Below are 25,253 nucleotides of genomic sequence, written 5' to 3' on the forward strand. Positions count from 1 at the left end.
TCCATAATTCTGAAACAATATTCTCTATAGAAAACAGAGTTAATCAAAATCTTCCAGTTACCATTAAAGACAAGGAAAGCCTGAGGAACTGTTAAGATTAGAGGAGACAAAGGAGGAATAACTAAATGCCATCAATATGAAATCCTGGATGGGAACTTGAACAGAAAAAAGACATTATTGAAAAAAGTGGTAAAACTCAAATAAGGTCTGTGGTTTAGTTAGTAATATTGCACCAGTGTTAATTTCCTAGTTTTGATAACCGCACTATGATTACTGTATGGATACTGTAGTAAGGGATGATGAGTGAGGGTACACCAGAATTTTCTGTACTATTTTTGCAACTATTGTATAAATCTAAAATTACTTTAAAGTAAAAAACAAAAACCTTCTAGTTATGGAATAATCTCCAAAATATATTATTTAGAAGAAAAAAAAATCAAAGTGCTGAAAAATGTGCTTCCATGCTACCCTTTGGGAAAGTACAGTGGAGAATGCCTGCATATGCATAATGTATTTTGTGAAAGAACCCCCGTGTAATTAGAAATAGTGGTTGCCTTTGAGAAGATTAACTAAGTGGTTTACTTTGCACTCTGAATCCATTTGTGCCTTTTGAATGTTGTAGTAGAAAAGCAAAAAGAAGAGAAAGGAAGGAAAATAAAATGTGATTTCAATTCCCCAGGACACAAACTGTAGTAGCAGTAGTAGTAGTAATGATGATGATGATGGTGGTGATCACAAATAGTTTATTTCTTGCCTCCCCATCACCCCAAATTTTTTAAAGTCATTTTGATGAACTTAGACTTATTAGAATCAATTCTTTCCAAAAAGTCAATATGGCATCTGATTATCTGGAGACCTCAACAAGACTTCAACAGAAGTATATTTCTGCTGCTTTATCTTGCTTTCAAAACCTCATTTAGATCTCTCAAATCCCATTAGAGATAGATGATCACATAATGTATTGCACAAACCAGGGCACTTTGAGAGTAAAAAGGGGTGCTAAAAATTATTCCAGGACAAAAAGGTTAACCATATGGTCATCCTAGTAAAAATTCACAAATCCTATGTTAGAGCATTCCTAAAAATTTAGTTTTAAGGATGACTGCTTGGAATACTTATTTCATTGTCTAAATCAACTAATCCTTTCTAAATACTTTCAGAGTTGAAACACAGCTTTCATTAACGCTGATCAAAAACTTAAATTCAGGGCCGAGCCCGTGGCGCACTCGGGAGAGTGCAGCGCTAGGAGCGCAGCGACGCTCCCACCGCGGGTTTGGATCCTATATAGGAATGGCCAGTGCACTCACTGACTGAGTACCGGTCACGAAAAAAAGACAAAAAAAAAAAAAAATTTAAATTCAGAAATGATCAGCCTGGAAGCAATTTCACTTTTACAAAACAAAGTGTTAAACTGCACATACATACGTACACTCAGCTTACTTTCCTTCAACTGCCTCCTCTCAAGAAAAATTAGACCTTTGTGGCAGGTCTAATTACAAGTCGAACAGAACCTGGCTGACCTACCCTGCACATCATTAAAATACAAGTACACAGTAGCTCCAGTTCCTCACAGGTCAAGAATTCTGCTTCCAAACACCGGACAAATGTGGAAACTTCTCCATTACAAATTTACCTGTGGTGATCACTTAAATATAAATAGAGACAAGGACTGCCCTAAATTTATCCATATAAGTGGAATCTTGTTATTTGCTAACTGGTGCTGATTTTGGCATTCACATAATCCCACAGATGTACCCTTTCCATGATTAACTATATGATAATATAAGGAGAAATTAGAGCTGGAGAAAAAGGAATTATCAGGACAACTCTTTAAAGATCACAACCAACAGCCTATAATCTCAAATAGCAAAACATAATAATATCAGAACTCTACAGAGCTGATCTTATTCTCTTCCACCTTCCTGTAAGTACTGAAATTTAATATAATTTTTAAAATTTTAATAAAAAATATTGTTCATAGTCAAAGTCAGTGGATCCAAACTTTCTGATTAAGAAATTATTAATATGCAGATTACACAGAGCAGTTTTAAATCCTGTCTGACTGTTCCCATCTACACTAGGTCTGAACCAAATTTAAAGTAGTTTTATCATTGGCAGTATATTGTACCACTCATGTTAGCCCTAGTTTTTAACAGCTGGCTCGAGCTACTAAGCTCCTTATTATAGACATTCCTGTCTCTCCCTGCTCCAAATCGCCCCAACTGAAATTTCTTTTCTACTGTATGTACCATTATTCCCTTAGAGGTTTTTTAATGTCATTGAGTACATGTAATAATTGTAGCCTTTCCTCAGAACTCAAGTAACATACTTGTTTATAATTTGGATTTTCTAAATTCAAAATCCAAAATATATAATGATGCTGATTTCACCTGCCATGGACAAAAACTGGTATGTTTAGCAGATAGTACCATACAGGATAGCTTCATATTCCATCTCAGAACAAAACCAGTCCTCTTCTATCACCAAATAAATAACTGTGAGACATCATTTCTGTTTTGCTCTCCCGTACACGTTCCAAATAAACTAATTCTAGTATTAGCCAAAACAATGGAATTTTAAAAGAAAATGTCCCAGGAGGAAAAACCTATCCAGAAGGAAATGGAAATTCTGGGGATTATTGGTGGCATCTCACTAGTATATTTAAAATTCTTTTCAAATTAGAAGGTAGAAACATCACTGTGGTCAATTCCTCATAAACCCCGATTTTTCACTGTTGTTGCTATAATCATACAGTCTGATTTACAACAATTTCCACTATATTATTATAAAAATCAAAGCTCTCTGAAGCCAGAGACACCAGACACCTAATTGTCACGCTACCATTTGCTACCTCTATAACCTTGGGCAAATTACCAAACCTCTTTGTAGGACTGTTTCCCCAGCTATAAAATCCAGAATACACTATGGCATTACGGCATAGGTTGTGAGGTTTAAAGAGGTATAAAATAATAAGTTATTATTTTAAAGCACTGTTGAGGCCAGTCAATAACCCAGAGGAATAAACTTCACTTACTAAGTAAATTTAATGTTATGTAAATTGGTAGGAAAGACAATGGTTATCCATCTCAGAAAATAACTAGGAACTTGAAAACACATTACACTGGGTCAAGGGTAGGAGCATATCACACACTTGTCTAAAAATACACGTACATCTGTTTGACATATCAAATTTTCTGAATAATGACATATCAAATTTTCTGAATAATTTGATTAGGACAAGAAAGGGCTGGTTTCCATAAAAAAACACTACACTGAAAAATTATTAACTTTTTAAAACTCCATAGGAGTAAGCAACCTTTTTTACAAATGCATCCAAAATACAGCAAATGATTCTTACGGCATTCAAAAAGGTAGGGAGATAATAGTTAAGAATTCCTCTGGAACCATAGTAATGGCATATTATTTCACTTACCACTGGCTGGTATGACAGATTCCTATCTATTCTGACGTTTTGACAAAAATTCTGCACTTGTTCACAGAAAACCATGTGCGTATACAATGTTTCACACAAAAGGAAACACAACTAAAAGGTTATTGCTCTAATTATACACAATAAAGTAAGAGTATAACTACCTATAACACAAACTTCATACTTGAAATCTCCCTCAACTAGCTTTATAGTGTATTACAGAGACTAACAGTTCAATCTAGATAACCCACAGCACAAGAGGGAGTTGACTCCAAGTCTGGACGTTCTTCTCAGACGTACTAAGCCTCTTTACCAACAGACCTGCCTTTATTCAACCATTAATTCAAATATCTAAGCAACTTCTATGTGCCAAACCCTGACTCAATACTAGAAAAATAAATACAACAAGAAAGTCTTTGGGGCTAACTGGTTAGCTCAGTTGGTTAGAGTGAGGTCTTATAACACTGAGCTCAAAAGGAAGGAAAGGAAGCAAAGGAAGGAAGGAAGGAAGACCAAGGTCAAGAGTTCCGATCCTGCACCAGCCAGCCACCAAAAAAGAAAAGAAAAGAAAGACGTTGCATTCAAGTTCTAAGTCCAGTGAGATAAGATAAATTATAAGAAGGTAGTATACAGTAGGAGAGGTAGAACAGCACAGTGGCTAAAAGGCTGAGACTGATCCAAACTACCTGAAAGGTAGCTCTGATTTGCTAGCTCTGTGACCTTGGGTAAGTTTTTCATTTGTAAAGTGGGGATAATAACAGAACCTATTTTATGGGGTTACTGGGGAATACATGAGATAATAGTAACTAACACAGAGTAAGTGCTAAGTGTACTAAGTGTTGGGTGCTACTATTACTAAAAGTGCTATTAGTGAAATACGACCAAAACGCGGTGGGAGCACAGAAAATGAAACAATTAATTCTGCCTAGAGAAGATGTCAGAGGTGATATCAAATTGGATCTTGAAGAATGAGTAGGAACTTGCTAGAGAAAAGAGCATTCTAGAAAAGTAGGAGCATACATGAAAGCAAGAAAAATCAAAGAGCCTAGCATGTCCAGGTAACAACAGAAACTGCAGGATGGTAGGACAATGAGAAAAGAGATACAGCTGTTGCAACAGCACCAGATGGTTAAGCGTTTTATAAGCCAAGTTAGTGAGTTTGGGTCTCATACTTAAGACATTAGGAACTATAGGGAAAGTCACATCTCAGGAGAGATCAAGCTTGAAATCTGAGTTTACTAACTGTGTGCCTCAATTTCTCTGAACCTCAGGTTTTTCATCTGTAAAATGGGGGATACCACCTCCTGCTTTAGAGGGTTACTTGCATTAGCTAAATATCTCCAAAATGCTTGGCACTGGGCCTGACATATAACATGTAATCAACAAATAGTAGCTGATATTATCCTGACCAGACATCACAGCAATGAACGTTTAATGTTGTATTGGTCAAGGATAAGTTTATAGTACCTTAACTTGACAGTATCCAGAAGTATCATTCTCTCCAACCTACTCTTTTACTGGAACAAGGACTGATTTTTCCTTGTTTTCTTATCCTTTTATGATGCCAAGCTAACAAATGGGCACTCAATAATCTTTGGGAAGTGGAATGGGATTGTCTGCAAGACCTACACACAGTGAAAAGACCAGCAAGAAGATATAAACGATTGATTAAGTATACAACACTGAGATATTTCGGAAACAAAAAAAATATATAATCTTTAATGATAAGCATACCAACTATTTCCTACTAGCTAGTTAACTGGTAAAAATTGCTGCCATGTATTAAAGAGAAACAATACCAACACATCTCCTTGAATAGAGGCTAGTCTGTATACTGCAGAAGAAAGAACATTACAAAAGAAATCAAAATTTCCGACCAGAAAGTTCAAAACTTAGCTCTGCACCAGGCAAAACACTTAATTTATCTGGGCCTCAGTTTCTTCATCTATAAAATAGGGTTACTACCTATTCTGTTTACTTCACTGAATTACTAAAAGAATCAGGAAAGAATGTATATGAGAGCATTTATTAAACCATGACAGCATACAATCATACAACATTATCATTTTCATATCCAGGTTAGATGATCTTACAACATCCTGGTACCTCTGTTCCTTAATTTCCTTTCCTACAATGATCTTGTCCTCCATTCCACTTGAGCCATTCACTCTCATGGTCAGTGACAATAATCTGAACCCTTCCATGCTCTCTATTTCAAACATTGTGCTCCCCAACAACCACCTTCTATCTTTCCAGCTCATTCCTATTAGTACTCCCACTCTAATGTAAACCCCATCCAAATCTACAATCTATTGATCCTACCAACTTTTCACCCTCTTACCACCACCACCACCCTCTCCCCAGAAGTCCTCATTTATCTCCTTACCAAGTTTAAAATCACAAGTCCATTAGTATAATCACTCCCTTGTATGCACCCTCTACTCCCCTGCCCCCATTCACAGTAACTCTGGCTATCAGACACTGATTGTCAGAGCTTTAACTGTGTGGGTATAGCATATCTAACATAAGTATATCTGAATCAATCTTCCCATAAGAAAGACTGCTTTGATGTCTATCCCTCAGCTTAAGTACCTTAAAAGCTAGTGAATTCCTGCTTAAAGCATTAAAATAAAGCTTACTTGTGGCCCCAGCTTTCACTTTTTCCTTTGCCCAATGGTTTGTTAATTGTCCTAAACAAACAAATTCTGCTTGTTCCACTTCTATATTTATGCCCTGGCTATTTTTTCCAACTGAATGTCCTCCCGCTCTTTTCCTTTACAAGGAGGCAATCCCATCCTTCAAATCCAGCTTAAATGCTAACTTCTTCATAAAGGTATGCCCAGTCATCCCACTTTAAGGGTTCTCTCCCTAGAGTTTTTGCATTTACTGACTATACTATTCATCTAACAATCATGCTGGTCTTCTGAGTAATAAACTAAACATTACTGTTACTTTTGTTATCTCTCCATGTAGAACAAAAGCTCCTTGAAAAAAGCCACTTCTTAACCAACTCCCCCCACAGACATATTTATACGCACTTCTTCGTACAATCACTATTCAAGTACTGTTTTATTTAACCAAGTTTTCAAAAATGAGTCCGTATTCTAGGAACTATTCTCAAGGTAAATATACCCCATGATATCTGTTGTACAGGTGATACCCCAAAACAATATTCAACCAATTAAATTTTCAACAACTATTGCCCTTTCTTTTAAGACGCTTCATAATTTTACTTACAGCTTTACTCATAGCAAGAAGGGAAATTATTGATACTACAGCATATAATCCACAAACGTAAGCTTTAGCTTCTGCTATAGTCGAGATCTAGAGTATCATATTAATTTTTTTTTTTTAAAGATGACCGGTAAGGGGATCATAACCCCTTGACTGGGTGTTGTCAGCACCACGCTCACCCAGTGAGCTAACCGGCCATACCTACATGGGATCCGAACCCATGGCCTTGGTGTTATCAGCACCACAGTCTCCCGAGTGAGCCACAGGCCGGCCCCTAAAACGACTTTTGACCTGAGGCACAGCAAGAAGCCTGTAGCCTTGGAGTAGAGGGAACGTTAGACACATGCCCAATGACTGCAAAGAGCCTATTTTTGAGCAATCTTTTGACCCGAAGTTGATCCAAATCAAGTACATCTCCCTGGGCTTCAGTTTACTTTTTATAAAATAAGGAAATTGAATTTAATAATCTCTCCTGCTCCTGCCCAGCACTGACTTTGTGTAGGTCCAGAGTCAGATTTTTGAGGTCAAGGGTGATCCACATACTGGCCAGCTACCAAAAAACCAAAAAATTTAAATGAAAAAAAAAATTTGGATTTTTCCATCCTATGACCTTTCTGAGAACCTCACCCAACCCTTCAGCACCCTTAGCCAAAATACATAAAACACATGGGAAGGGTGGCAGGCCTTCCCTGCTTTTGAAAAGAGTAGGTGGTAGAAATCACAATGGAAAAATAGACCTTGCCCTACCCTGAGTCAAATGAGGTGTACTTTTATGGAGGAAGGGTGTGTATTTTCTAATCTTTTGTTACCCTCCACCCTACCCTTAGCCTAAGCAGAATACAGTAAGAGCTCCCTAACTAAGGGGAGTGTAGTGCATTGAATTATGCCCCCCCAAACTCATTGAAGCTTGAATTGTGTTCCCAAGTTTTATGTATTAGAAACTTGGCCCCCACTGTGACTGTTGAAAGGGTGGGATATCCTAATATAGTAATTGAAAGGTGGAGCCTTAAAGAGGTGACTGAATTGTAGGACCGTGCAGTAGTGAATGGATTAAAAATGGTGGTCAAGGGCATGGTTCTGAGGGCTTTAAAAGAGGAAGAGTCTGTCTGTCTCTCTCTCTCTGCTCTGTCTGCTTCCACCATCTTGCAATGTGAGATCCCTGAATCACGGTCACCACCACCACATGGACTTTGGACTTCCCAGCCTCAGAAACTGTAAGCAATAAATTTCATTTTCTTTATAAATTACCCAGTCTCAGATATTCTGTTATAGCAACACAAAACGGACTAATACAGGGAGACAGGGCACACAATTCAAACATTGTAAAGAGACTTTAGGGTAAATGTGGCAGATTGAATCACATGGATATACACCACACCTCTTCTCCCTCTCAAAACCCCACTAAAATGACAGTAAAGGAATTAGAAGGGCATAAACTCACATGAACAAAGAGACATGGAGAAGGGACAACAGCAGACGAGATGTCAACAACATTTTGGAAGCTACAGATTATAGATATATGGAAATAGCTTTAGTACAGTGGAGCAAACTAAGTCATGGAGTAAGGGAAGACAGGAAGGATGTTAATTAATGCTGAAGGGCATGAGAAAGCTCAGGAATTGGAAGAACCTGGTGCCCCATCAGTTTTTGGGTGTTAGCCATCCTAACTGGAATGAGATGGTATCTCAAAGTGGTCTTGATTTGCATTTCCCGGATGCTGAGTGAGGTTGAGCATTTTTTCATGTGTCTCTTGGCCATTTGTATATCTTCCTTTGAGAAATGCGTATTTAGGAGGCAGGCGGCCACCCTCCCCCAGCTGTGCACCCCGGGAGCTCGCTGGCTGGTGGGTTCCGTGTGAGAGTCAGTGTTTCCTGGCCTTCTCCTCAGCTGTCCCCGGCAGCCCAAAGCCTGGGTGAGGGGTGGTGGTGGGCAGGGGAGGCCGGGAGGGTGAGTAGGGCATGCTGGGGACACCCTGACTTACCCCCGTCCAGCCCCATCCCTTGTTCCTGACCCTGTAGGCGAGTGTTGCCTTTTTTGGCGCCACGAGTCCTCCAGCGCTGGCTGTGGCCATGAGATGGTGAGCTGGGGGCCCTGCTGCAATGAGAGGGCTTCTCAGGGTGGCTGGTTGGTGAAGCAAAACCCATCGTGGTCTCCGTGGAAGAAATGAGGAACGTGAATGTATTGTCCTGCCTCAAAGAACAAACTCATCTATTGCAGGCCTAGCCTGGACTGCTGCCTTTGAAAACAAGGACAGGCTGGTAGAATATCAACGCAGCACAGCGTGGAATTTCCAGAGAGGTCTTATTTCAAAACTTCATGAGGAATGAGAGCCACATGGACTTCTTCAAGGGAGGTTGAACTGGCCTGAGTTTGAAGGCGAGGGGAACGTGTGCCGAACCTGTAACTAACACCAAGGAGGCCAAGTGGCAGAAGGTCTTGTATGAGCGACAGCCCTTCCCTGATAACTACGTGGACCGAAGGTTCCTGGAGGAGCTCCGGACAACCAACTGTGCCCAGAAATACCAATATCGGGCTGTGGTATTTGTATCCAGTGTGGTGATACAGCAGCTGTGCAGCGTCTGTGTGTTTGTGGTTATATGATGGTATATGGCTGAGGGTCTTCTGGCCCCCCGCTGGCTTTTTGGGACTGGCCTGGCTTCTTCACTGATTGGGTATGTTTTGTTTGATCTCATTGATGGAGGTGAAGGGCGGAAGAAGAGCGAGCAGACCCGGTGGGCTGACTTGAAGAGTGCCCTAGTCTTCATTACTTTCACTTATGGTTTTTCACCAGTGCTGAAGACCCTGACAGAGTCTGTTAGCACTGACGCCATCTATGCCGTGTCAGTCTTCATGCTATCAGGCCACCTCATCTTCTTCGACTATAGTGCCAATGCTGCCATTGTATCCAGCACACTGTCCTTTAAAATGGCTATCTTTGCTTGTCTGCCTGGCTTCATGGCTTCCCCCGTCCCTGCATGCCTTCATCATGGTGACATTTGCCATCCAGATAGTTGCCCATGTTGCAGAAGAAACTGAAGGCATGTACTCCTTGCAGCTGTGTAGGGGTCACACTGCCTTTTGCATTCTCAGCCTTGGGAGGCCTGCTGTCCACTAGTGCTGTGGGAACTATACTCTTTGCCCTTCTGCTGGTTTCCATTTCATATGTTTGCCATTCCTACCTCATTTGCCTGCAGCTTTTTTTTTTCTTTTAGACTGGTGGGATGGCAACCCTCAGCACGGTGCTGTCTGCACCATGCTCAGCCGGTGAGCGCACTGGCCATCCCTAAATAGGATCTGAACCCACTGCCTCAGCACTACCAGCGCCGCACTCTCCCCAGTGAGCCACGGGGCCAGCCCTTAAAGAAAACATTCATGGGCTTTGGGATGAAGCTGAAATCAAGGAAGACTTGTCCAGGTTCCTTAGCTAAGTTAGGGACCTCCATTATATTATTAAGGAAAGCTGATAGACTACTCTTCTAACTAGTATAAAATTTGAAAGCAGAGTTCCATTCTGGAAGCAGCATGCTAATGTGGGTGAGAGAGCAGAGATCAAAAGAGAAAATTACCCAAAGGCTTGGTGGTGAAGGTGTTTATCCTTTGTTATTTTGTGGGTGAAAAAGCTTTCTGTTGCCCTCTTGAATTATTGCCTCTCATTTATTATTCACTATAACAAATGTTGTTCCTGTTTATTAAAAAAAAATTTTTTTTAAAGAGAAATGCCTATTTAACTCCTTTGCCCACTTTTTAATTGTCACTTGTTTTTTTTTTTTTGCTGCAAATCAACAAACTTCTTTTTGAGTACGCACAAAGTACCAGTAGAATGGCCAGAAAAGTATATCAATTGTCAGTAATGTTGCTAACTCTGTGCTGAGAAGAATTTTTAGACTTTTAATCTGTATCACTTAAAGTATTCCTGGCATCTAATAATTTCTGTGTCAACACCAGCTATAGGACAGGACAGTATGGAAAATGTGTGTTGATTCAACTGGACTATTATTGGTAACCAAGCTCATCGTGGAAGAAAAGATAGGATCTTTGAAGGGGATTAGTATTTTTTTGTCTGGCTTTGTATATGGGTTGCTAGGGTGAGGATTCAACTTTATCCTTCTGTTGTTTTGTTTGCCCAGCTGGTTTATAACTGGGAAAATTCTGACTCAAGATGAAAGGGCTCGCTACCATAGGGCATTTAATTGGGGATTTCCACTGAGAACTAGGCCCTCGGGGAGTTCTCTTCCATTAAATTACCCCAAATTCACCTCGACAGCGGAGGAATCTATTAGCAGGAATTAAAGCATTCTGTGTGACAAGAGAAAATTTCCTTTACCTATAATGTTATTCTTGTTCTTTTATGTTTACTTTAATCAAAATTTTGGAAGGGCTTCTGCAAATAGGAAGACTTGAATATGGCTCATGTCCCTTTTCCTACCATCTCCAGGCTGTTTGCATTTTGATAGTTGAACATACTGTTTTCTACAGGCTGCTAGGGATATGTCAAGCCTTGGGCTCTGATTTTGCCCTAGAGGAAAAATGGTCACGGGACTCTGTCCCACATGGACTAGGAAACACCAGAGAAGTGTCAGAGTGTGGGAACAGAGCTGGAAAGCAGCTGGAAAGAGCTTGGCACTTGAAATCCTGAAGACCCTGATGAAGGTCAGTAAAGGCCAGCATGAGGGTGTTCCCAGTTTCCATGACTCTTAAAAGGCCAAGAAGGAGGAAAACAGAAATGTCCGTGCTCCTGAGGTGGTGAAAGTGCAGGGACGCCAGAACAGAAGTTTCCTTCCTCTCTATATGTTCAAAAGTAATCTGCTGTAGAATATGGAATATTAAGTGGTAAATAACAACTCTTGAAATAGAAGAGAGATGATATAAGAGAAATTCTAATATGTATTAAATTACCTCAGGAAAACCTGGGAGCTGATTGTTTGTGAAACTTGGGAACGTATTGTTGCGGAAGTAAAGATATTCCAAAAATCTCAAGCTGGAGATCGGGGGAAGTGGTGAAAGGAGTAAGAGTTTTCCCACAGTTTCGGCCTCCTGGGATTGTGTGTGTGTGGTGGGGAAGAAATGAGGTGAAATAAAGTATCTGATGAGAAAGGATATCTTGAGGGGGAATAAAGCAGTATTTTGTTGCCAGTCGTAGTTGTCATATGTAAGTATGATAGTGAATGAGAGGAAGGGGAATGGAAGAATTACAGGAATGAGAAACTCCTCTGGAACTTCAAAGTGAATTAGGAAGAAACCAAATATAATGAGTGACAATTGCACAAACCAGTAATACTAACCATGAGGAGAAAAAGAGAAAACAATAGTGGAAAACAAATAATAAACATAAAATAAATTGAAACATATATAATTAAGTATATACAGTATTATTCCAAGTCTGAACAAACTGAAATTTCCCAATTAAAGGGAAAAATTGTCAGATGGGTTTTCAAACACCCAGCTATATGATGTTTTCAGGAAATATACTTCAATCAAATAATAAAGAATATTGAAAATAAGGAATGGGCAATGATATACAAGGCAAATGCAAACAAGAAGAAATCAATACTGACAACAGTAATATTGAACAAAGTAAGATTTAAAGCATCAAAAGGATGTAAATAAGAGGGATATCAAACGGCAAAATTTATGAAGAATGTTATAACAGTCATAAATCTGTAAATACCACACAGTTAAACATAAAGCAAAGAATATTAGACATGCGAGAAGAATTTTATAAAAATGCAATTTTATAAACCTCAGACTTCAGATCTTTTAAAATGGGAAGATCTAGTAGACAAAATACAATTAAAGACATAAAGCAATTAAACAATACAACTAATAAACTTGGTTTCCTAATATATATAGAATTCTGTGTGTTCTCTAGAGACTAGACATTATTTTTCATATACCTACAGATTTACAAAAATATGATAAGATCATAATAAAAACTTTAACAAGATAAAGATTCTCTTTAACATCTTAGAGGACACATTATGTGATCATAACTCTAAACTTAAAATGTAATAAAAAAGAAAAGAAAATTAAGAAATATAGTCCTAAATAATCCTGGCATCAATTACAAGCTTTCTAGTAGAAAGTAATAGAGAACTCCTCATAATGAAACTAAAAGGATGCATTAAACTTCTTCATTATTAAAGCAGAAAGCCAGAAAGAAACCAAGCACCCCTCCCTAGGTGGGGTGGGGGGAGGAGCAACCACAAAGGAATAAACAAAAATCTATGAGGTGGAAATTAATATAGGTAAAAATAAAAATTAACAAAAGAGAAAACATAGTGCAAGACAGTGATCAGTGAATCCAAAAGCCACTTCTCTGAAAGACCAGTAAGATATAGTTTGGTCTCATGTGCCTGATTAAGAAGAAAAGAGAACAAGACATTTAAGAGTAAGACAAGAAAGGAGACTGTATCATTCAGGGTCCTGGCAGGTAAGACACGGCATTTTCAAATGGCATAACTGAGGAACAAAGACATAACCCCTAATCTTTGGAGGAGTCTAATCTCATTGAGAAAATAATGCTTAACAGGAAAAATTGGATAATGTGGCAAGTCAATATGTATATGATTGTGCAGATATGAGCGTACTTTAAAAAGTTTGTGGAAAGGTTTATATTATCTTTTAATTATATTTTTCCATGAAGTTTTCAAACTACCCTTGTAATAATAAAGGAATTCAGGAAAGAGAAATCCTTGCAGGCTAGAAAACTGGGAAAGGCTTGTTGAAGAAGTACAATTTAAAGCCTTAGAAGATGGGAAGAGTTTGAATTGACAGAGAAGAGAAAGAATGTTCTTGGCATGGAATGGCATGAGCCAAAGATCAGAGTTGAGAATGGGGTTTGGGAGAAGAGAACAAAGAGGACAGTAGAATATTTACAGCAGTGGCCAGAATGGGATTGACAGGAAGAAGAGAGAAGGTTTACGAGCCAGGCAGAAGCAGGTTGTAGGGAGATTAACATCCAGGCTGAGAAGTTTAAATTCAATGAGTTGGTAATGAATAGACATATGAGCAGAAGAGTTTTTGAGCAGAACAAAGTAATGAAAGCACCATTTTGGGAATATTAATCTGGTGTTATTGGGAAAGAGAGAAGGGACATGAGTTAGAGGGACATACAAACTGGTAGGATAATCCAGCTACCTGGTAATGTAGACCAGGGTTAATGCTTAATCTTGGCATTCACATTGACATTTTCTTGGAAGCCGTATGGCCAAGGGGAAGAAGGTCTCTCATATTTCAGTTTGGAAGAGGCGGAGTCCAGGCTGTCAGAAGCACAGCAGCACTTCTGAATATCCCGAGAGGAGGGGCCCTGTGACTCCCTTGGATGCCCTGCAGCCCCCCACCCCAGTGGACTGCTGGAGGCCCAGGGCTATCTGGGTCTGTGACCCAAATCCTGCCTCGCTAAGGAAGTGAGGGGCTGTTCCAGCAGGAGGTGACTGTCACCTCTGCAGGGGGCAGGGAGGCTTGAGCCCCTTGATTACGGGACAAGGCTCACCCTTGTGGGCCAGAGCCTAGTAAAGGTTGTCAGTGATAGTGATGTCATAAATGAAGGGTGGGCCAGGGGTGTGGCTACAGCTGCTCAGGGCGTGCTCATGGCAGGGACTGCCATAAGGGTTCTGTTGCCACTCAGTGAGCAAGTTACCTGATTGGTCTGGGTCACTGTGCCCCAGAGCTTCTATTTATTTATATGATGTCCCAGTTGCGCTTTTGGGCCCTCTGGCTTCTGACGTTTGCACCCTTATGGATGCTAGTTCAGGTGGCTCCCCTTTCGGAGTGGGCCGGGTGCCCTGTCCCACTGACCTCCATCCCCCCAGAGCTGACTGAGACTTGGTCTTTGCGCTCCTCTGAACTGCCACCTGGATCACCCCATGCGTTTAAATGCCCGGCAGCCCCAGGGAGCTTTGATTACCTGGGATCCTCTTCTGCCTTCCAGATGTTGGTCCGGTCTCAGGCAGTGGCCAAGAAGCTGATTCCATCGCTGGGCCCAGATTCAGTTCAAGAACTGCCCCCGGAGCCGGATCCGTTTGCGGTTCTACATCGGGATTTGCGTGACAAGCTGGCTCGGCCACAAAGGCTCCCAGACATGGTTCCAGGGCAAGACTGGGAACAGAATCAGGCCCTGGTTCTGCCTCTTGGACTGAAAAGTAAGATTCGAACCGTAGATAGTGAGAATTCAAAAGCAACCAAGTTTGTTGTTTCACCCCTGAAGAGAGATCTCACTCAGCATCCACGGCTTGCCGAGATTCTTGGAATTCCAGACACATTTGCATCAAAACCTAAGCATCCGAAACAAATCTTGCAGGATGATAATGGATTTTCAAGTATGGATATAGATTATCCTGAATTTCCTCGAGAATCCCAGAAGGACCCAGATGAGCATCTAGAGGCCCCCGAGCCAGTTGAAACTAATCAATTACAGCAAGAGGCTCTATCTCAAAACCTAGAGCTCCCTGAAGAGATCCAATCCTCTCCACCCCAGCAAGACCCAGCTCAGCCTCCACAGCCTCCTGAGCAGGAAGAAGCTTCAACCCAACAGGAGGCCCTAGCTCACCCTTCAGGCCCTGCTGTGGAGGCCAAACCTTTTCCCAGTGAGCAGGAGCAGGCAGCTCAGACTTCTGAGTCTCCTGAGGAGAGTGAACTTTCTCAAACCCAGCAGGAGCAACCAGCTCAGTCTCCAGAGCATCATGAAATGACGGTTTTACCTCTAGGTCACCAACAAAGTCAGCATTTAAGCTTGCTTGGTACCACTACTAAACCTCCAGATCTGCAGATTACCATAACAGCAGAACCTGCTGCAGAGGTGGGAACTTTTCCAACTTACCACGAGTCTACTGCTCAGCCCTCAGTGCCAACTAATGATGTGGAACCTTCTACAACCCAGCAGGAGGCCCCAACTCTGCCTCCAGGGCCTCCCGAAGAGGTTGAACCTTTGCCATCTCAACAAGAGGCTTCAGGTCAATCTCAAGAATCTATGAAGGATGAGGAGCCCTCTCCAGCCCAGCAGGAGGCTGCGGCTGAGCATGCACAGACCACCGAGGAGGCAGAACCTTCTGCGGCCCAGCAGGAGGCTGCGGCTGAGCATGAACAGACCACTGAGCAGGCAGAACCTTCTGCAGTGCAGCAGGAGGCTGCGACTGAGCATGAACAGGCCACCGAGCAGGCAGAACCTTCTGCAGTGCAGCAGGAGGCTGCGGCTGAGCATGCACAGACCAACGAGGAGGCAGAACCTTCTGCGGCCCAGCAGGAGGCTGCGGCTGAGCATGAACAGACCACCGAGCAGGCAGAACCTTCTGCAGTGCAGCAGGAGGCTGCGACTGAGCATGCACAGACCACCAAGGAGGCAGAACCTTCTGCGGCCCAGCAGGAGCCTGCGGCTGAGCATGAACAGACCACCGAGGAGGCAGAACCTTCTGCGGCCCAGCAGGAGGCTGCGGCTGAGCATGCACAGACCAATGAGGAGGCAGAACCTTCTGTGGCCCAGCAGGAGCCTGCGGCTGAGCATGAACAGACCACCGAGGAGGCAGAACCTTCTGCAGTGCAGCAGGAGGCCCCAGCTCTGCCTCCAGAGCCCCCTGTGGGTGCCGAACCTCCAGCAGTCCAGCAGGAGCACCCAACCCAGCCTCTAGCACCCTCTGTCGAAGACTCAGTTCATCTTCCATTGGATGATGAGAAGACATTTTCACCTCTAGAACTCTCTTATATATTCAGAAGTCATGATTCAACACTGCCTAGTACAACAGTTACACATGTGGATGTGGAGCTCACCATGACTACTCCAGAGCCTAGTGCAGAGGTTGAACCTTCTCCACTCCAGCAGGAGGGCCCTGCTAAGCCTTCAGTTCCCACTGAGCAGGTTGAATTTTATCCAGTCCAATCCCATCCTTACTCCCAAACTCCAGATTCCCTTGAAAACATTGAATTTAATGTAGCCCAGCAAGAGGCCACAGCTCAGAGTCCAGATCCTCTTAAGGAGGTAGGCCTTTCTCCAGTGCAACAGGAGGCCCCTGCTGGGCCACCAGAGCCCTCTAAGGAGGTTGAACCATCTCACCAGGAGACTCCAGGCCTGCAACTAGAACCCCCTAAAGAGGTCGAACCTTCTCCAGTCCCCCAGGAGGCTGCAGCTCCACCCTCAGAGCCACCTAAGGAGGTAGAACCTTCTCCAGCTCAGCAGGTGGCCCCATCTCAACCTGCAGAACTCCCTGAGAAGGTAGAACCATCTCCAGTCTATCACGAGGCCCTTCCTCAGCCTCCAGGTGCCCCAAAGGAGGCAGAACCTTCTCCAGTTCTGCAGGAGATCCCAGCTCAGGCTGCAGAGCCCTCTGTGGTGGTGGAATCCTCCCTGACACAGCAGTTGGCCCCAGCTCAGCCTCCAGAGCCATCTAAGGAAGTTGTAGGTCAACCTCCAATGAATTATGAGATGACGGTTCCAGCACCAAGTCAGGATCAAGCTCCGAATCCAACGACCAGTATCACAGTTCAACCTTCGGATGTGGAGGTTACCATAACTCCAGAACCCAGTGTGGAGGCTGAACATTCTACAGCCCTAAAGAAGACTACAGCTCCTTCTGCAAAGCCTCCCGAGGTAACATATCCACGTCCAGACCAGGTTCAGACTCAGCATCCGAACCCGACTCCAGTCACAGCTCAACCTTTCGATCTGGCACTTACCATAACTCCAGTACCCACTATGGAGGCTGAACATTCTACAGCACTGAAGAAGACTACAGCTCCACATCCACACCAGGACCAGACTCAGCATCCAAAGTTGACGCAAGTCACAGTTAAACCTTTGGACCTGGAACTTACCACAACTACAGAACATACCACAGAGCTGAAACCTTCTCCCACCAGGCAGGAGACCACAACTCAGCCTCCAGAACCACCTAAGGAGGTTGCAGCTCAACCTCCAGTGTACCAGGAGGTGAGAGTTTCAAAACCAGGACAGGATCAAGCTCAGCAACCAACGTCACGCAATGTTGCAGTTTGGCCTTTAGACCTGGAGCTTACTGTAACTTCAGTATCTACTACAGAGGCTGAGTACTCTACAGCCCTGGAGAAGAGCACAGCTCCACATCCACAGCAGGTGCAGACTCAGCATCCGAACCTGACTCCAGTCACAGCTCAACCTTTGGATGTGGAACTTACTACAACTCAGCATCCATTGGTGTCTTCTGAAAATTACACCCCAGAAAAGAATGCCATGGAGAGCATCAACCTCTGTGAGCTCTGTGTCTGCAGAGACGAGACACTGTCCTGTACTGGTCTCAGCCCAGAGCAGAGGCTCCGCCGAGTGCCTGTGCTACAGCCGAAGACCTACAACAGCACCTTCGCCGTCGTGTAAGGATCGCCTTTTCTCATTCGTTCACTCCCTCCTGCTTGGCACGGCAGCCTTTTCCTTGAGGTCTTCTAGGCCTTTCTCATCTTCCCAATCCACTTTGACCGACTTTCTGATTTTACCTTTTGCTTGTCAACTTCCCCTTATCCTCACTCTCCTTACGGTTGTGCCCCCTTTCCAGGCTTTCACTTGTGATTGCCCTGACTCTTTCTTTAATTCTGTTTTTCTTTATCTCCGCAATAACATTTCTTAACCTCTGCTCTCCTCCCATTTTTGAGCCGCACTCTTTACAGCAGGGTGTCTCTCCCCATGTCCTTAGTGATGAGACAACAAAGTGGTTAAGAGCAGAGTCTGGAGCCAGATTGCCTGGCTTTGTCATTTATTAGCTTTGTGAACTTGGGTGAGTTATTTAGTTCTGTGACTCAGTTTCCTCATCTGTAAAATGGGGATTATGATAGTTACCATTTCATAGAATTGTTGTGAGATTTACATGAGTCAATATATAATATCAATGCCTAGCATACATATGAGTGGCAGTCATTAATATTATTATTGTTCAGTCCCTTAGTTATGTTGAGAACACATCTTTGTCCCTGGCTTTCTATAGATAACAGCCATTTTGTACCCAATCCAGGGCTAACTACTGTGGGAGCCACAGAAGTATGACATTGTCTCCAGAATGTGACCATGATAGGTGGGAAGAAACGGACTAGGCATAAAAAGGGAGGTGACATATAATTAAGTGCTAAATTAGATGCAGACAGTAGCTGTAATTCACCAGAATTTGTAATCACTGAGGTGTAGGGATCAGGGAAAGTTGCATGGGTAAGCTAAAACTTTACTAGGGATTTAAAGAGTGGCTATAATTTGTTAAAAAGATAAAAAATAGTGAGTACGGCCTAGGCAAAGCCATGGCTGCAGGAATGATCAAAATTTAGTAGATAATTGGCTGCAAAGAATTGGGTTAAGAAGCAATGATTATGAAAAAGCTTGAATATCAACTATAGGGCTTTGAAAGTTACACAAAGAGAGATGGAGAGCCATTGAAATTTTTAAGCAAAACAGATAAATGATTAAAACAGGAGGACTAACGTAGAATACATATTTAGAGTGATCTAGAAGGGGAAGCTTAATAGAGGGAGACTAAATAGAAAGCTGTAACAAAATCTAGGAGTGGTGTGGAAAGGGTCGGAATCAGAGTGGTTGTGGTAAGAGTGCAAAGAAAATCCTGGGAGCACCTCAAAAAAGAACAGATGGGACTTAGTAACTGACTAAAGAGTTGGGGGATGGGGTGTACAGGAAAGAGAAGAATCAAATATAACTTCAAAGATTCTGTCCTGGAAAACGAGGAGAAGGATGGTGGTATGACAGGTGGAAACGTGACAGGTGGGAAGGAGAGCCAGTTTGAGGGAGATGAGTTCAGCTTTAGGCATCTTTTATTATCGGTGAGCATAAAGCAACCAGAAGGCTTCTGGCTGAGTGCAAGTGTCCACTAGGCACATGAGCAGACCGGTATTTCTTTTGACTTGTTTCTGCCCCTCCCCAGGGGAAATCGTGTATATAAACTAAGTAAGTTGTTGCTGCGGGACAGGGACAGAGTTAAGGGTGAGGATTCAGTCATCCGCAGAGTTGAAACTGAATATAAGGAATCTAACAGCTTCTTTTAAACGTGTGTAATTCATGGAGACACTCCCACTTTTTTTTAAGAGCCATGAAAGTATATAGGGTAAAATGTGAAAATCTGAACCCCCATACCTCTTATCGCCCCCCCACCCTGCACCCTACTGATACAGGATGTGCTCAGTTTCCCTGGGCTCAGGTTTCAGAACATGCCTCTGGGTTTCCAGCCACTTCCTGAGGTCTCAGACCCCTCCTCTGAGCTCTGCCCTGGAGGAAAGCTACTGTTGCCAATTAGACCTATTTTTAGCACCAACAGGGGGAAAATGAGACCACAGAGGACTGGCTGATGCAAGCCAGTGGCTGGTTGTGCTCAGCTGAGACCACAGAACCTTCTGGTGCATGTAATTGGGAACTACCTCCTTAATTGAATATCCATTAGATAGAGGAAACTATAAAAGCCGAATCCCAGCTGAAGGCTTGGTTGTTGCTGTTCACTTTCCTGGAGGCGCCTGCACTTGGCTGAGGTGTGTATGTTTTACTTTGTATCTAACTTGGTTTCAGCAAGCAGCTGCTCATCCTCTTGAGGTGCCTGCACTTGGCTGAGGTGTGTATGTTTTACTTTGTATCTAACTTGGTTTCAGCAAGCAGCTGCTCATCCTCTGGAGGCGCCTGCACTTGGCTGAGGTGTGTATGTTTTACTTTGTATCTAACTTGCTTTCAGCAAGCGCTGCTCAACCTCTGGAGGTGGCTGCACTTGGCTGAGGTGTGTATGTTTTACTTTGTATCTATCTTGCTTTCAGCAAGCGCTGCTCATCCTCTGGAGCCATCCTGCACTTTGTACTGAACTTTAAGTATGTTTTTGTAGCTTTTGTGTTAGACTTGATGTCTGTACTGCACTTAACTTTTGTGTTAAACTTGGTGTGGGCCCTGCTCAGTCTCTGGGCTGTGCCACAGTCTCTCCGTGGAACCTGTATTTCTTATGTTATATTAAACTTGTTCTCACTGTCTACTGTGACTCTGCCCTTGAATTCTTTCCTGTGGCAGAGTCAAGAACCTGGTAAGAGGACTGGGCAGGTTGAGGCTGACTGCGGGGCCCCTGGACCCTACCTCCAACATCACTCCCTCCCATAACATAACCCTGACTTTTTGGTGTACGTCCTTCGTTTCGATCTCTTTCCTTCCCGTTTTTTCCCTAATGAGTCGATGCTTTATTTCTTGCTCAGTGATTTGTGCTTTTTCCCTATACAGTATGTCTAAGAGTTCTTTCCATGTCAGCACATTAAACCCTTTAATTTCTAATTGCCCTCACCCTTCTAGTACCTGGAAAGGTTTCTGCAGAGAGTTCTTAGCCAAAGCTTTGGTGTTATTTGGCATGGGGATTCTTTATTCTTCTTTGCTGATAATGATATATTTTTACCCATTTTTCTATTGAATTATTTACCATTTTCTCATTAATTTGTAGGAGTCAGTTTAGACACAGAGTGATTTTTAGAAAAAAGAGTAATTAACTGGCATTATCTTTCCAAAAGATTGGTTAGATAGGAAGTTAAGATTCTGAGGAGATGCCTCATGGTTTGTGCCTGTGACCCCACATTATTTCTTTATTAATTGTGCAAACTGGGAAGCTGATAGCTGTGGAAATTAGAAGCTAGTGTTTTCCGTGTTTGAATATCCCCCACGAGGTTGCCATGACTCTTTTACTTTTTCTGTTCATTCTTTTCCTACCTATTCAAGGATGTGAACTGTGTTTCTTCACAGAAATTTCCAAGGAAACGCTATATCTTCCATTGATGAGCATGTGTGGGAAGCATACCGCTGGACTGAGAAACTGTGAGTATATTCTCTCCAGATAGGAATACAAAATACTACATGCACTGTAAGTCCTTTCTTGGTCCAGAATTTTGAGGTCAGTACCTCTGAGAAAAGGTATTTCCCCTTCCATATCCCAAATCAACCTCTATTGATTGCAGCCTTATGGTTATTTAAAATTAAATTTGGTGGCCTCTTTAAAATAACAGACAATTTAAATTTATTTTTTGTTATATTAGTTATACTTGACTATATTCTTATGTGTAAAAATGAAGTAACAGGTATAGTGGAAACCCTCTTCATGCACTAATCCCTCACCCCTGAGGTAAGCACTACTCTGAGTTTTGTATATGTCCTTCCAGACCTTTCCCCATGCATTTGCTTCCATATATGTACACATAGCAAAACAGCTTTGTTGTGCAGTTTTATCTATTTTTTTTTACATAAATGGTAACATCCTACAAATTAATTCTTTCACTTCATGATATGCCTTAGGTATTTTTCGTTCCTAATACTTAACATAGTTACTCCATTCACTTAAACTCCTACGTTATATGCCATACTATGACCCCTTCTTGCAATGTGATAAGCTGGTGACCATGAAGAAGGCCCTCACCAGATGTGGCCCCTGGACTTTGGAATTCCCAGCATCCAAACTAGCGCAGAAGAAGAGGAATCTTGCCAAGAAGACAGCGTGTGCAGAAGAGGGCCAAGCTCCAGCCCAACACACCCTGCGTCCCCCGTCCATCTGAGGCTCCACACCCACAGACCACCTGCCACTTTGACTCTGGAGAATCATAGCTCATGAGTGATTCATGTTGAAATCTGACAGAACTAAGTGAACTTCGGCCAGTCTACTCTAAACAGGGTGGCATATGTGGAGAAAGTTGATGGAGAGACAGTTTCCTGTCTGGGAACCTAGGGGAGAAGTGCTGCAGTGGCCAGTTCCCAGGTTCTCAGCACGCGTTGAGTGATGCATTCAGATGGCCTTACTGTTGCCTAACGTCAGGCAAGACCCTCTACTTTTCTGAGCCCTGCTTTCATCCTCTGTAACATGGGTATGAAAACACCCACCTCACAGGACTGTTAAAGCGTTAGAAGTAATACTGAAAAGTATGCACACAGTGCCTGGTACATAGTAGGTACCAAACTGTTAAAGACTGAAATATTCCCACACCGTCATTCGTATGTTGAAGTCCTAAGCTGTCATCCACCAGCCTTTCCACTTTGCTATTCACAGTAGTGGAGTTCTATCTGCTTTTCTCTTGTCCATTAGTGGATAAGAAAAAAGTGCTGTCGTTCTCTGTAGCCATTTGCCATCAAGGCCATGAAAGATTATAGCAACTGTCACAGTGGAGTTCATTATTGAAAGTCCTCAGGAGTTTAGACATTTACATACAAAATAAGTAAGCCAGCTCATTTGAGTCTTGACTCATGTGTAATGATCTTTAATGTGTATTGAAAAATAGTTATTCTTAAGTAAGGATAATCTACACCTCAGGTCATTTGCAGTTTCAAAAATTGGTCAGCGTGCTTTAAAATCATTATTTAAGTTTGTCATCACTTGTATTATTCCTAGCTCATACTTTATAATGAATAACAAAACTACAATATTTCCTATGAAGTGTTCTTGCTAAAATGTTTCCTTCTTATATTCAGGTTGATCATACAAAACGAAATTGAGGCGCATTCTGTAAAACAATGGGCTTGAATGCTTAAAAAATGTCAGTGCCATGAAAGATTTTTAAAAGATGGGGAACAGTTCTAAATTGAAGGAGACTAAAGAATCATGAACAGTAAATGCAGTGCCTGGTGTTTGGATTCTGGCTTTAAAAAAAATCTATGACATAACTGGGACAGTTGGGAAAATTTGTATATGGACTATGTAGGAGACAGAGATATTCATATTTAATTTCACTGGGTGATAATAGTATTGGGGTATGTAGGAGAATGCCTTGGTTGTTATGGGATGCACACTGAAGTGCTTAGCACTGACAAGTCATTATGCCTGCAACTTACTCTCAAATGGTTTGCCCAGAAAATGTATAAACATACCCACACTGAAGACAGGTGTGGTGAAGTGTCACCAATTGTTGAATCCAGGTGAAAGGTATACAAATGTTCATTATACCATTCTTTTAAGTTTTCTGTAGATTTGAAATTTTCCAAAATGAAAAGTTGGGACAGGAAAGAAACAGCAAACACTTTGTGTCAGAGTTGCGATTCCCATAGATGTAAAATGCTGGATTACTCTTCTGGGTCCATTCTTTCTATATGAAGATCAGAAGCTTCTACCAGACCAAAAGGAATAATATTAGTCACATGTAATTACCCTTCTAGGGGTTTGAAAAATGTGTCAGGCCAACTTATTGGATGCAGTTTTAATCTAAAACTCTTTACATTGTACTGCCAACTCAGCCTTCATGGACCCGTGAAACACACTTCTGTTTTGACAGTCATAATGTGATCCTAATAAAGTCATCATTTTGGAGGACTCAGAGAAGGCACCCAAGGTGGGAGAGCATGATTACTTTTCTGGCAGCGTCTGCAAGTTAATAACTAATTAACATTTATCGAGCACTTAATATGTGGCAGGCCCTTTTCAGGTATTGACTCATTTTTTTCCTAAAAACTCATCAGAGGTAGGTGCTGTTATAACAGAGAGGCTGAGCAACAGAGATTAAGCAGTTTGCCCGAGGTCACATTATTAGCAGAGCTGGGTGGGATTCAAGCCTCGTGTGGTTATGGAATCTGTATTCCTAATCACCATGCTATCCTGCTTAAAGTTAACCTGGAGGATTTACTCCAGTCACAGACACAGTTTTTATCTCCCTGAAACCGCACCCAGTAAACCATAATAATAAGCTAATGAATAGTTTGGGTATCTTTTTTGCTCAAATTTTTCTTTTGAAAAAACTTAAACCTACCAGAACAATGAAAGAGTAAGTACAATGGAGACCCTTGTATCCTCCCTGTGGATTTTATTGTTAACATTCTCTTTCTCTCTCTCTCTCTGGATGGACCACATAGTAGACTGTAGTGTAGCGCTCAATATTCAAAGCTGTTAAGGCAAGATCTTTCTGAGTACCCAATGCCCCTTGACTCATGAGGTTTTCCAGCCTGTCGTGGGAATAGGTGCTATTCCTAGGCCTGTGTCTAATTCAATTATTCTTCTAATACTTTTGTTGTTGCTGCTTTGTTTTCTTTTTATGGCTGGCCAGTACAGTGATCTGAACCCTTGACCTTGGTGTTATCTGCACCATGCCTGTCTAATGCTTTCAAGTGGTTCTTTTCCTGGCCTTAAGTAGTTTCCTCATACACATGCACTGATCAGTACTTTGCTGAACACTCAAGAGATCCCTCTGCATAACTCCAGAGTTCCTTCTCTGTGCACTTCTTTTCTCTCTAGTACTCTACTTTGTGAATTCTGGTCACCTCAGTTTTCCTGGATTCTCAGCTCCAGTTCCTTAATGAAGGAGTCCGCAAGTCTCTGCCTGTGTCTCCCTCACCCTTGCACCACAGCCTGGAAACTCTCTCAAGGCAGTCACAGGGCTTACTTCATTTATTTCCCATCTCTTGGAGATCACTGTCTGTCGTTGCCTGATGGTCTAATGTCTTGAGAATTGTTGTTTTGTATATTTTGTCTAGTTTTTCAGTTCTTTCAGGTGGGAGGTTAAATTGGTCTCTGTAACTCCATCTTGGTCAGAAAAGAGCAATGTTCTTTAAATCTGTTTTGTTTGATCCAGGATCCAATCAAAGATCAGGTATTGCATGTTATGTCTTTGTTTCCTTTAGTCTAAAGCATTTACCTACTTCTTTTTGGTGTTT

General features: G+C 42.1%; 1 protein-coding gene and 1 pseudogene across 10 annotated transcripts in view; both read left to right on the forward strand.

The window, feature by feature from the left end:
• The window catches only part of LOC134365178 (leucine-rich repeat-containing protein 37A2-like), a 124,113-nt gene that overhangs the window by 74,346 nt on the left and 24,514 nt on the right, over nt 1-25,253 (forward strand). For 9 of the 10 annotated variants that reach the window (XM_063081381.1, XM_063081384.1, XM_063081386.1 and 6 more), the window contains 2 exons: nt 14,595-17,998; nt 21,375-21,446. In XM_063081381.1, the coding sequence (XP_062937451.1) occupies nt 14,595-17,998; nt 21,375-21,446 (3,476 nt within the window). Of the gene's footprint in view, nt 1-14,594; nt 17,999-21,374; nt 21,447-22,015; nt 22,198-25,253 lie in introns of those variants that run through there. The other variant, XM_063081387.1, reaches the window with a different exon arrangement.
• On the forward strand, nt 9,023-10,381 carry LOC134365098 (phosphatidylinositol N-acetylglucosaminyltransferase subunit C-like; annotated as a pseudogene).

The sequence above is a fragment of the Cynocephalus volans genome, chromosome 16, assembly GCF_027409185.1.
Source record: "Cynocephalus volans isolate mCynVol1 chromosome 16, mCynVol1.pri, whole genome shotgun sequence".
NCBI lineage: Eukaryota > Metazoa > Chordata > Mammalia > Dermoptera > Cynocephalidae > Cynocephalus > Cynocephalus volans.